This window comes from Rhododendron vialii, chromosome 8a (assembly GCF_030253575.1).
Source record: "Rhododendron vialii isolate Sample 1 chromosome 8a, ASM3025357v1".
NCBI classification, from domain to species: Eukaryota; Viridiplantae; Streptophyta; class Magnoliopsida; order Ericales; family Ericaceae; genus Rhododendron; species Rhododendron vialii.
The window spans coordinates 30340211-30353368 of record NC_080564.1 but is presented as its reverse complement, the minus strand read 5'-3'; the positions used below and the strand labels follow the sequence as shown (position 1 = coordinate 30353368).

General features: G+C 38.4%; 1 protein-coding gene across 1 annotated transcript; it reads left to right on the top strand.

Annotated features, from left to right (window-relative positions):
* Nucleotides 1-3467: 3467 nt before the first annotated feature.
* Nucleotides 3468-11681, top strand: LOC131335208 (uncharacterized). The gene is made up of 2 exons (XM_058370469.1): nt 3468-3904; nt 10409-11681. The coding sequence occupies exon 2, from the start codon at nt 10409-10411 to the stop codon at nt 11522-11524; it is 1116 nt and encodes a 371-aa protein (XP_058226452.1). The 5' UTR covers nt 3468-3904; the 3' UTR covers nt 11525-11681.
* Nucleotides 11682-13158: the final 1477 nt, after the last annotated feature.

Below are 13158 nucleotides of genomic sequence, written 5' to 3'. Positions count from 1 at the left end.
GATTAATATATGGATAACCACGTACTAACTATTGATCTCTTATAGCATATTCAATAAATTATTTAGTTTCATTAATCATTAAGGTATTATGCTTTAATTACATGATAATACAAATTAAGTAAAACTAAGTAACATAACATTTTATTGTGGTTGTTATCTTATTAACTACCCTCATTATGGTGCATTAGTTACGTTACATAAATACATACCTACCTATCATTAATGTCACATTTACCACAAAATAAGGCTATGCATACCACACCATCTGATAATTGTTACCATCACAATATAATATTTGGCTGTTACTTCATGTTATGTGTACATATCACAGTTTATGCTAGTGCCTACCTTTTGAAATTCTGTGGTCAAGTTATGGTTCCAAAAAAATAAGAACCTTTAATTTTGGTTCAGTTACTGGTTCTCAATTAAAGAACCGTAGTTAGAACCAGACCGGACCATTTAGAACTAATATATATAATTATATAAAAATAAATATATGTGTAGAGATTGGTCTACTTGTAACACCCCGTCCCACATCGAAAGTCTACATAGATGATATTGGGCATATAACAAATCTTATGGGCTACTACTAGTACCTTGTGCTCAAGTTTTTGGGCCATGTGGTGTGGCATGTGGATCAAAATCAGGGTACTGGGACAGTGGTCTGCTTGGGGCGTTACAGGTGGTATCAGAGCCATCCATGTACACGACCGTGTGGGCCCTTGGAGTTTGGTTTGATTTGGTTGTTGGTTTGATTTATAAAGGTGATTATAGTGCTCAAGCCCTCGTGAGGGCGCGAGGCTATAAAGTTGGGGAGATTGTAACACCCCGTTCCACATCGGAAGTCTACATGGATGATCTTGGGCATATAACAAACCTCGTGGGCTACTACTAGTACCTTGTGCTTAAGCTTTTTGGCCATGTGATGTGGCCTGTGGATCATAATCAGGGTACTGGGCCAGTGGTCTGCTTGGGACGTTACACTACTTTTTGAACATGAAAGAAGTTAGTGTTGCTGATTTAAGTGATGTTTTGGAGCTGCTGTTCTTTACTTCAAGATGTGCTATTATATTTTTTATAGTTTATGATATAGGTTTAATTTTAGTCCTAAATATAATAGGTCATTAATGTTTTTCTGTCGTTGAATTTAATTATTCCATAAGTGGTTTTGGCTACTTTATTGGTGGTTTTCGTCAATGTTTTTCAGTCGAGTGTCAAGTATTTTCGTGAATCATGTTGGGTTTTCATTCTTAACAAAATGTCTATTATTATTTTATGAGTTATTTGATGCTTTATATTTTTAATTTTATGAGTTCATATTTTGTGAACAAGTGTTTGGATGCTAATTAGATAGAACCGGAACCAAATCAAAATCGGACTGATTTTGCGGTTTGGTTCTGGTTAGGTTCCACACATATATTGGTTAGATTCTGATTTTCAATTTCCTAGAACCATTGGATCATTTGTTAAACAGCTAAGGTCAATAGTAAAATAGAGTAGTTGGTTTAGGTTGGTGTGAGCCTTAACGCATGCAATTGTACTGTAGTCAGTTTCTTTGATTTGTATTCCCTAATTTAAAAAAAATTGCTTGATTGTTTTGGAATTCAATGCGCTAAATTTTGATGATTGTACGTTGAGTGGGTGTGTGTGGTGCTAAATTTTTTAAAAATTGAATGAGTCCAGGCCATTGATCAATGCTTTTAAATAAGTGTAAGGCACATGCTCATTTTTTTAGTAGGATTCATTCTTAGTTAGCATTGATGAAATGTGCAGCTTTTTTAGGATTCATTCTTAGTTAGCATTGATGAAAGGGTGGATCATTATGTAGTGGTTTAATTGGCTTAGGTTGTGATCATTATTTTTTTGCAAAACTTAGGCAACTTTGTTTTTGTTTATAGCTGTAAACTAGTAGTATTTCTTTTTTAAATTCACTTGCTTGAAATTGATTTGATGTATGTTTGAAGCTTATTTACAAAATCTTTTTCTGAAAAAGTTGGGTTCGTTATCGGTTGGTCAGAAGTATAGAAGGGTAATTTAATTTAGTAGTGCCCAAAACGTATTGCGTCGTGCTTTCAGGCACGGGCTCATCCGCTAGTATAATTATAAAGGGAGGCACACGACATGCATTGAATTGGATATTAATTTATGTAAAAAAATTGTTGAATATAAATTTATGTAATTGAAGTGTGGTAACGACAATTTGGCCATCCTGTTTTTGATTTTAGTACAGGACTAATAAGAGCTAAAAAGCACCCATTTTTTCCAAATCGGCTAAAAGTATTAAAAGTGTTTTTTTTCATCACTGAGGGAGCTTTTTTTTTTTGAACATCTTCAAGCTTGACTCGGCTCGTTTGCAGTTGCTTTCATAAGAGAAATTTTCGTTAACATATGATATTGGACCCCCTTATGTGATTAATTTTTTCAGTTTACGGTAATTATTGTTCTTAGTTCTATATTTTCTTTTAATGTCTTTATAATGATTAACAAAGAAACCTTAATTAGAAGTATTAAGTTAAGCCTAAGCTGGTTGGGGGACAGTGCTGTGCACACGTGAACTGTTGATATCGGCAATCAATGGTTGAGATGTGTTTTTAATCTTTGACTGATAATAAATATCTTTTATTGGTAAAAGATTATTTTTTTAATCTAGACCATTGATTACCGAAATCAACGGTCCGCATGTGCACAACACCATGCTGCAAAGCACCATGCCCCAGTTCAGCCTGGCATGGGCTTGAGTAATGTGACCATTGCCAACGTCCAATAGGGAGTTGAGTTTTGTTCACCCCTCCACTTAAGAGGGTGAACATTATCTTTATTCCTATTGGTTGAAATTGTGTAGATTCCATCACAAAGTGATGTCATGGTTACCAAAAAATGTATTGCAAAGCACCGTCCCCCAGTTCAGCCTGGCAAGGGCGTGAGTAACGTGACCATTGCCAACATCCAATAGAGAGTTGAGTTTTGTAGGGAGTTGAGTTTTGTTCACCCTCTACTTAAGAGGGTGAACATTATCCTTATTCCTATTAGTTGAAATTATGTGGATCCCATCATAAAGTGATATCATGCTTACTAAAAAATGTATTGAATAGTAAACATGACATCATCACCTTGTGGTGAGATTTACACTATTTCAACCAATAAGAGAGAGATTAATGTTCACCCTCTTTTAAGGAGGGTGAACAAAATTGCACTCTCCAATAGGGCATAATATATGCAAATATCAATAGTTTTCTATTTTTTTAATCCCAATAATTTGATAATAAATATTTTCATATGAAAAGATCATAAAATTATGTGTAAGTCTAGTTTTGCACCCCTTAATTCCATTAAGGATTAACTGAAAACTTAATTCCCGCTAAGTTTATACTATATAAGGTATAAAAGCAGAGACAATTCTTGTGCGTGCATTTTTGGAGGTCGTGGGAATTAGATCAAAGACCTAGGCCGGCATCTAAAGTAAAATTGAATTAGATCAAAGACCTAAACCCGCCGACGACGAATAGAGAAGATATACACTTGGATGGGCTCATGGGCCCTGATGGTGGAGACCCGGGGCCCCTGTTACTTCAATTCTCCATTGCGGGAAGAGTGTTTGAGCAACACACAGGCCCCAAAACCATGAAAGTTGTAATTGGTCTCTCATTTGGAGAAATTTTTGGCTCATTTGGAGAACACGTGGTCTCTCTCTCTCTCTAATTGGCTCTCATTTGGAGAAATTTTTGGCTCATTTGGATAACACGTGATCTCTCTCTCTCTCTCTCTCTCTCTCTCTCTCTCTAGCGCGCGCGCTCAATACCTCGTCCATTTTCCTCTTAGCGCAGCCCTGTCTGTCTCCATCTCCCGTTGTCGTCAGCCGCCGTCGCAACACCTCGTCCGACACTTCAGCACAGCACGTCCTAGGGTATCTACTCCTCTCTCTCTCTCTCTCTCTCTCTCTCTCTCTAGATATATGTTTCTTCGGATCTGTAATGCAGGTGTAGTTGCTTTCCCATTGATGTGCTCTCTTTCCCAGTTTTACTTTTTACTGGACATTGCATTTCCGGTAATATCTGAATTTTTTTCTTCTTTATACATTGCATTTCCGGCAAGATCAGATTTTTTTTTTTATTCCTTTCTTATTTTAATGGTACCAATGTAGACTTTTGAGATAAACTGCCTTCAAACCATTTCCCAGTTCCTTAACAGGGAATCACTGAAAGTTCATTTCTGAATTCGCCTGCATTGAACAGAATAATTTTCAGATTTTCTCAGGGTGTCTATCATGAAATCCTCTAATATATTCCTTTTCACCAGTGCAAAAGCTCCTATATGCCAAGTTTTCTGTAATACTTGTTGGTTTGGCATTTAAACAAAGGACTTAAAAAGTTGATACTCCATCTTGTGGATTATCATTCAAAAGGGCCCAGTAATAGATAGAGTAGCCGAGGTATCGGATTAAGTGCTCTGAGGTTGGAATAATTATTGGATTCCATTGGTGGTTGATATAATATGGGAATAAATCATTCTTACTCTCCATAATTTTGAGTTGTTTTACTTGAAATTGGATGGATTTGCCTAAACTGAGCCTACATGTATGAAGAATTTAAAGAGTTTGACAAGTTTGCTTCAGTTGCTACAAAAAAAAAAAAAAAAAACCTAGTTAGAGGACTTAATTCGTGTGGACAAAGTTTGAACCGTATATAGGTTATGATGGGCAACAAAGGAGTATAAGATGTGAGCACAACTATCATGTAGGTGACCATGGCACTGGTAATTTACCCCGTCACCTTAAACCAAATGCATAAAGATGATGAAATTTTTCTTAATTGTCACCTTTTAAATCAAGAGATCTATAGGGAAATGGTTGCAAAAGCCATTATTGAACATGAGTGTTATTTCTTAGTCGTGGAACATGAAAGCAATAGAATGCTTCGTGTATCTTCTGAATGGGGATTTCAAATTCTCAAGCACTTTAGCATGAATTCCTACTAAGATTTGTCTTGCATCGGGTTTATGGTCTTCAATTACAAGTGATGGATATGTGGTTGTAACTGCACACAATGTGGATCAAAATTGGGTGGTGTAAGGAAAAATTGAGCTTTTCTCATGTGCCACCTCCGCATAGCAATGCCATTTTAGTAGAGAGAATGTTTAGCTTGCTAAAAGAGCGAGGCATTGAGCAAACATATCAACCATTACTTGGACAACGCTTTCTATGGTGATACATTGGTTAGAAACTGAAAGAAGCGCCCTTATTTTGGACCATGCCTACCTTGCAGTGGTGAGTTCTTTCGTGTGCATTGTGGTGCACACATCTTAAAGCTTGTTATACAGGAAGGCTTGAAAGTATAGGTAAGGTTACGCCTAACATGCGTGAAAGTGTCAAATATGTATGAGGTTTGGACGCTATAAAGTTGAGGATTGCTTATTATCTTTGAGAACTTGCTTTCCAGACAAGTAATACTTTGCCAAGATGTGCCAACAAGATGGAATTCAACCTCCATAATGATTGAAACTTGTCTTAAGGATAAATGAGCATTTCTTCACTTGAGGATCGTTGATAGAAACTTTCTTTCCTGTCCGTCAGATGAGAAATAGCAAGATTTTAGGAGCCATTTTATGATATCTCCACTCTCTTTTCAGGGACTCATTAACCTACTGCGAACTTGTACTTTAATAGTGTGGAGAATTCAATGCCCGATCCAGCAAATGCAAATTATGATTCTTTTTGCCATTATAATTCTCTCTCTCTCTCTCTCTCTCTCTCTCATGTTCTTGCTTTCTTTGCCTTTTGAAGCATACGTCCTTTGTTTTGTAGTAATTGTTTAGGCTTTGGAGCCTATGATTTGTTCATGCTCAACAATGATTTGATTAATGGGTCAATAGAAAGAACTATCAAATTAGCTCTTCCCAAAATAAATGCCAATTGGTTTTGAGTTGGATGTTTTGACCTAGTATCATAGCCAGGATTTCAAAAGCATTTGGACAAGACTCTATTTTTGTAGTGATTGGTAATGGATCCCCTTATGATCCCAATGTGATGGATCCCTTGTTTAACTCTCTGAGTGCGAGCCAGGGTTGCACACGTGAAGGAGTGTTAGAGCTTGTGCCACATGGGTTGATTACCACCTCCAAACCTAGTATATGAGCCTGAGCAACCTCTCCACTCATAGCTAATTGGTTTTGATTGGATGCTTTAACAGTTTCGGTAAAGTCTTGGTAAAATGATGAAATGTTTGAAAGATGTTTCTGAATTTTAACTATATAGATTTATGCAGCCAAAAAATGATACAGCTTTGGATCCAACCAAGAAATGTCTTTTACCCTTTCCTTCCTCAGATCTGTTTCCCCTTCATAGATAATCTATGTTTATGTGTGTAAGTGATGTTAAACCTGACCAAATCTGTCGTCAGTGGTACCTGGCCTTATTTATAGTATATCCAATTAACAACTCTGTTTTTTGTGTGTCTATTTTAGTTTTAAGTTTTGTCTTAAGTTCTTTTCCATGCAGCTGCTAAGTTTAGTTGATTGACCATATTTGCAGTGTCTTTGTTGATTCTTCTAGTCAGGAGAATGTATGTTCATTTCAATATTTTCCGTGTTCATATCTTATCTATGTTCTCTTATTTCTACTTCAATGTCGAGTAGAAAGATGGTAAAGACCCAACAGGGATTTGTCATCTGGGCAACCGAAGAAAGATGTAAACCAACTACTTAGTCAAATTACTCAGAGAGCATGCCATCTCTTCTATAGGGACCCTAGATCAAAGTACTCCCTCATTGGAATTACCTTTACAATCTGTCCCCAGCTAAAGCCCGTATGGTAATATAATTTTCTTGAACTTCTTTCAACCATCCCTGCCTGCATCAAAATTGCAAATACCTTGAGGGCCTTGGCGGAAAAGTCTATTGACTGTATAAGGGCCATTTACTATCTGTACGAGTTGACTTATCATTGAAATTTGGAATGAAGGAATGAAACTCTTGTTGTATATCTAACGAAATCATCATAAAGATGATCCCCTCTTAAGCTAAGCTTTGTATCTTTCATGTAGCCTGACTCGAAAACTCTCCAACAGTAACCCAGGACTAGTAACCAAATATCTATGCAGCAAAGAATTCCACTAGGATTTGAATCCACCTTTCTTAGTGTGGGAAGGAATCTCTGTCAAGTATTATTTATTGAGGACCAACGTTGTAGAGAAAATTGGTCCCTTTAAGCTAGATTGATTTCCAAGTTTTCTATTTCTGATTTTGCAGAATGCTGGATATTGTGCACTCTTATTTGGACTTTTAGTACCGAGACTCCTCAAAAAAATTTTTTTTTTTTTGATACTTTCCGCACTTCGGGTTCGATTTGCTAATGAGGACATTTCTCAAATCAAAATTCTAACTGTTACAGAATATAATCCCACATTGCTTGGGTATGGAGTGGGAGATCACTTAATATAATGTTGGAACCTACGAGCCCATCCACTAATCAACTGCAACAAATCTACTCTAATCCATCACGGGGCTATAATAATATAAAAACAGCTCTACTATCATAAATAAACAAATTGTTAAAACTTAAAAGTATAACACCAAGATATAGGTGGAAAAACCCCAAGACGGGGAAAAAATCACAGGAAAGAGAATCATGCACCACTAAACTTAAATAGTTAACTAGAGACCCGCCAGACTAGTCTGTGAGTTCACTCCCTTAGGCCTAAGCTCCTTTTGCCGAGTTCATGTTGCCGCACTTGACTGGATTTTTCTGTAGTCCAACCACCCAAAGTCCATCGAGCCTCCAACATACAGTTATTCGTCGAAAACCTCATCGAAGGGCTCGATTTACTCTTGGTTCTCAACCAAGTGTCTTCACCAACAAACCAATGAAATCTTCAATCAAAGACCCATGAAGATTCTTCCATGATGTTCGATATGCTTGAATCTTAACTAGATCTCCATGTACAAGTTGTACTAACATTTACGGACTATAAAGCAGCCACCGACACTCCAAAAAGTTCGCCGTATCCGTGTCGGGACATGGGAACACACAAGGCACATGATAAGCCTCGGATATTATATATAGTGGGGCTTATCTCTCTCGTTTTTGTCACACATGTGTGCATAACTTGCATTAGTTAATTGATATTGCACGTAAGGTGTGTTTTTGATGTTATAGGTAATCAGTGTTATTAAGGCGTTTTTATTCGCCATGGAAGTTCAAGGATGAAAGGGCCAAAGTCTGGAAGCCCTACCGGTAGATTCATAATCCTACTGGTACAAATTCAAATCAGAAGAACCACCCAGGAAATCATTCCAGAGCCCTATCGGTAGGATCCTAAACCTACCAGTACAAATCCTAATCTGAAAGTTCACAAGGGAATCAAGTTGGAAGGCTAGGATCCTAAGCCTACTGGTACAAACTCAGTCCAGTGAAGCCACATTTTGGACCCAACATCAGATTTTGAAAACCTACCGGTAGGAATCTTGAAGAAACTGGCCACATGCTTTTCATCATTGAAGACCTACCAGTAGGGCCACTAAGCCTACAAGTAGGACCTTGTAAAAAACTGAAATTTCCATTAGTAGAAGGTCGGCCAAGGGGGCTTTTGGGGACCTTTTGGTCCCTTGTAACTTTGCTTTTTAGGGCTTATAAATACCCCCTTTGGCCAAATATGACACATTCTATTTGTAACCTAATTAACCTTTTTCTCTCTCTCATCTCTCTCTAGGTTTTTTATTAATCCCTTAGGGTTTCAAGCTTTGATCTAGCAAGAACACTAGCTAGTTCTTGTTGTTTGATGTTTTCTGCTTCATTAACGTTGTAGCTACGTGTTGGATCCTTTTATAAATCAAGTTTATTTCCTTTTTCATCCATGAATCAAGTTTACTTTTTTAGCTTTATGCTTAATCTTTCAAGCATGTGTGAGTAGTTACTTAGGCTTGGTCATGGGGTGATTACCACTCCATGACTTGGGTTAATCTTGCTCTTCTCACCATAGATCTTCATGATTAGTTTGATTATGGGTTGAGTTCATCTTTTATGAATCAAAACTAGGAGTTGTTAACCTCTTTGATCATGTGTAGGCAAGAGCATGCTACTTGCCACACATGATGCTTGGAGCTATGGCCTCCTCTTGTTTGTCCAAATGTTTCAAGAACTCATCTCATGATCAAACTCCTTTTCTAGTCTTAAAATGATTTTCATTGTTAAATCTTCCGGTTGAGAACCTATGCCGTGTATCTCAACCGAGTTAAAGATGAGGAGAGTTGATTCGGCCCAAGGCATGGGTGAGAATCATCCCTAGACCTTGCCGGCCGTTAATCTAGTTCAAATCCGTTTCTAGTCTTTTAATCAAGAGAGAATTCCACCGCTCAATTCAAAACCAAGAGTTGGCCGTCTAAACGCCAAAAACCCTACTAAAGTAAACCTCTAGCTGAGCTACACTCCTAGCTCTCTGTGGATACGATCCTGGTCTTACCGGTTATTATGCTATCAACGACCTAGCCCTACGCTTGGGGCATCCGACCTTTTCAACGGTTAGGTCCGAGACTCAGCAGTACACGACGGTAAACAAAGGGACACACCACCCTTAAATTTAATTGATTTTCGGAACACGGCTCGGACCCGTTTGGGGACACGGCAGGGGTTGATGTGTAATATTTTTAAATTTTGTCGGGTAAAAATGTATCACTGTAAACATTGGGGCTGATATTGTAATTAAGTACATCAGATTAACCTAATATAACAATACGGAACATCAGAGAGGAAAGAAGGCAATCCTAGTTTGGAGCATTGAAACCCTAGGTGTCTTGTTGTATATATTGGTTATACTTCTTTTGTAATCTATGTTCATCGGTATATGTGTGTATGTGTATCTACATGTGCAATTGTTTATATTGTATATGCATATCTGTGCAATAGTGTGTATCAGTATATTTATGTCTTGTACTCGTATATATCAGTACTTGGAAAAAAGAGATAATTTACATGTATAGATGTACATTGTTGTGTCCTCATTTTTGTAGCATTCCAGTGTCCGTGTCCGTATTCGTGTCTGTGCTACATAGCCTACGGATCTGGAAGGGGGTATTTCTCAGCTTAGAGTACGACACTACTGTGATTAAGTCAGAAATGAATGTAACTCCATGATGAAGAGATTACAAATAAACAAGCGTTTTGGTCATATGAAATTGACAACCAAAGTGAAGGAGTTTAAGACTTTTGAACTATACAAATGTGAATGCTATGGGGGGTTTTTCTTCGTTCATTTTCGCTGATTACTGGCATTCTAAATATGAGGATCATTTGTTGCAACTTGTCATTTGATTCAGTGTTGGGTCTCCTCGTATGTGTGTGTTTGTGTTTTTTTGTTAATTGAGTGATTTGTCAGTCTCCTCTTAGTAGTTCGTTTAATTGGTTTTGTATCCTTGTTAGATGACTGCAGGAGAAGTTCCAAATGAGAGGGTCGGCCGCGCAAAGTGTAAACTTGTTTACTGTTCTAATAAAAAGAAGAGAAGCAACACACCTTCTCTTCCTGAAGAGATTATATTCTACATCCTCGTTTGGCTTCCAGCCGATATTCTTTACAATTCAATGAGGTACGTTTGTCGGCAGTGGTATAAAATTATTCGTGACCCTCTTTTCGTAAAGGAACACCTCCTGCGGTCCACTACTGGATTGTTAATCCAAGAACATTATTCTTGTGCTGCCCAATTTGGCAAGTTTGGGGAAATGAATACCACCGTGACAAAGGTAAATTTTAATTTTCCTAATGAGCTTTCGGCTACCTGCGACGGTCTGGTACTGTTTATGGATGGATATGACGACAAAGAAGTGTATGCAGCAAATCCTCTCACTAAGCAAAGGGTAGCTGCTCCCCTGTTTTGTTTCCCTTCTTTTCGTTTTGGTCTCACATTAGCATGTGCTTATTCAACAATGGAATATAAATTGGTGTGCACCTATCGTTCCAAAAAGAGCAAAGTATATCATTGCGCGATGGTAACTATGGGCAAAGATTATGCATGGAAACCCATTAACTGTCAAAAGTTGTCCGATCCTTGCCGACAAATATTTAGGGGTTATAGGTTTTCTGCAGGAGGATTTATTTATTGGGCTTATAATACTTTTCCTTGTGTTGCTGCTTTGGATGTGGAATCTGAAGTGTTTTACGAGTTTCCTAGCCCGGCAGTTGAGACTGAAGACACTACTATCTATTATGTCAGAAAGGGAAAATCTCTGTCTTGTGTTGTTGTTAATCATTATAAAAGAACATGGGATGTCTGGGTCTTGTCTGATCCCAGGATTCATGGATGGAGGAAGCTCCACGAAATTGTCTTAGATGCTCAAAAACCTGGAATAAGGCGCATGTGCTTTTTATGGCCAATTGCTTGGGTGAGTAACGGTGATGTTCTGGTCTCCGGTATTGGATGCAAATCCCGCTATATTGCTATGAATGTCAAGACTGGAAAGAACTTCACATTTAATAGTATGGAGCATGATTGCGGTGGCATGCATGACTTCGCCTACAGCCTTGTCTCGTTCCCTGTATGATCAAAATCTATCTATTGGTGTTATTCATGTACTTGTTATCTAAGTGTAAACTCTATGTATTTGTGAAAGTGACGGTGACACTATCCCAGCTAAACCTCGGGATATAACTGTTTAATGTTTCTTGTGGGTGGTTACTAGTGATCTTTTTTTTTGATAAGCACAATTTCATTGAAAAGCTCAAACGAATACAAACTAAAAGGGGCATCCCCCATTGTGAAACAAAATTCCCACTACAAAACGTAATAAGAGCAACCCCCATGAGAAACATAAACAACTTTAAGGTATCTATTGGCTATACAAAGTAGAATCAATGTTTACATTGAAAAAATACTATCCGGAAACCTCCATTTGTCTCTCAAAGCCTTGTTCAAAGTGGAGTTCTTAACACATCTTCTGGAGTGTAGAAAATCTTTGATAGAGTTAACCACGTTAAGGGACACAATGTCAACCTGTTTGGATAGGCCTTGAAACACTCTAGCATTCCTTTCAATCCAAATGCCATACACTACAACTGCTAAGGTGCTATGTAACACTAAATTTCGAAAAACCTTGGACGTCCCATACTAGACAAGCCAGTCCACAATGTCTGTGAGGTTGTTAGGAATGCCTGGCGCCAAAGTCCTCCCCAGAACTTGTTGCCAGACCATAGAGGAGAAGGGACAAGAACTTGTTGCCAGACCATAGAGGAGAAGGGACACTGGAAAAATAAATGGTGGTGGGTCTCTCTAGCATTATTGCAGAGCACACATTTGTCTTCCACCTGCATCCCCCAATTAGCTAACTTGTCCTTAGTACTCAGCTTGGCTTGAACGGCCAACCATAACACGAAGGCCCATTGTGGGACCTTTGGACCAGACAATTCCTGCCCAAGGTGGGTTTGGCCTTCTGGTTCGAAGTGCTTCCCATGTAGAGGCAACAGAATAATGGCCACTAATATGAGGAACCCAAACAACATAATCCTCCCTCAAACTATTTGGCTTTAGAGTACTGGGAGTATATGTGGGCTGCCAGAGCCCGGGAGACCTCCTTCCCTTTTGGAAAGGGGGCTCCCCCACGCACCGCCCGCTTTCTGTTGTTTGAGAAATCTTTGAAGAGTCGCCACTTGGGTTTTTGTAAAATGATTTGCCACCCGAGAAACCTGGAACTAGAAAATGATATTTGGAGTTGAAAATAAACCAGAGATTTTGGATTCGGAAGCCAAGTTACGAGAATGGAAGGCTTTTGTTTGGCACCCTTCTCGCTCGATACGAGGATCGGTCTCTACTAAATATTTGTGGGATTTCAAAAAAATGCTTTTGTAGCAACTTGAGTGTGTAGTGCATGCACGTGCTGGAGTGTACAGTATACAGGGATGAAGCAGAAGATGGCTTATTAGGAATGAAAATGCATACAGACTGTCGTTGAAACCTCAGAGAATGAGGGTCACTCCTTTGCGCTGGGGAGTTTCTTTCTGGCGCAAAGCACTCTATGGGATGTCTCCTTTGCGCTAGGGACTTAGTATCCAGAGCAAAGCAGTCGTTTTAAGCAGTTCCTGAAAATATTTTATTTTTTTATCCAAACAGTGGATTAATTGGTACAATACATGAACAATGACTTTTGATGATGTTTTATGACCTATCTAGGTGCAGCAGTAA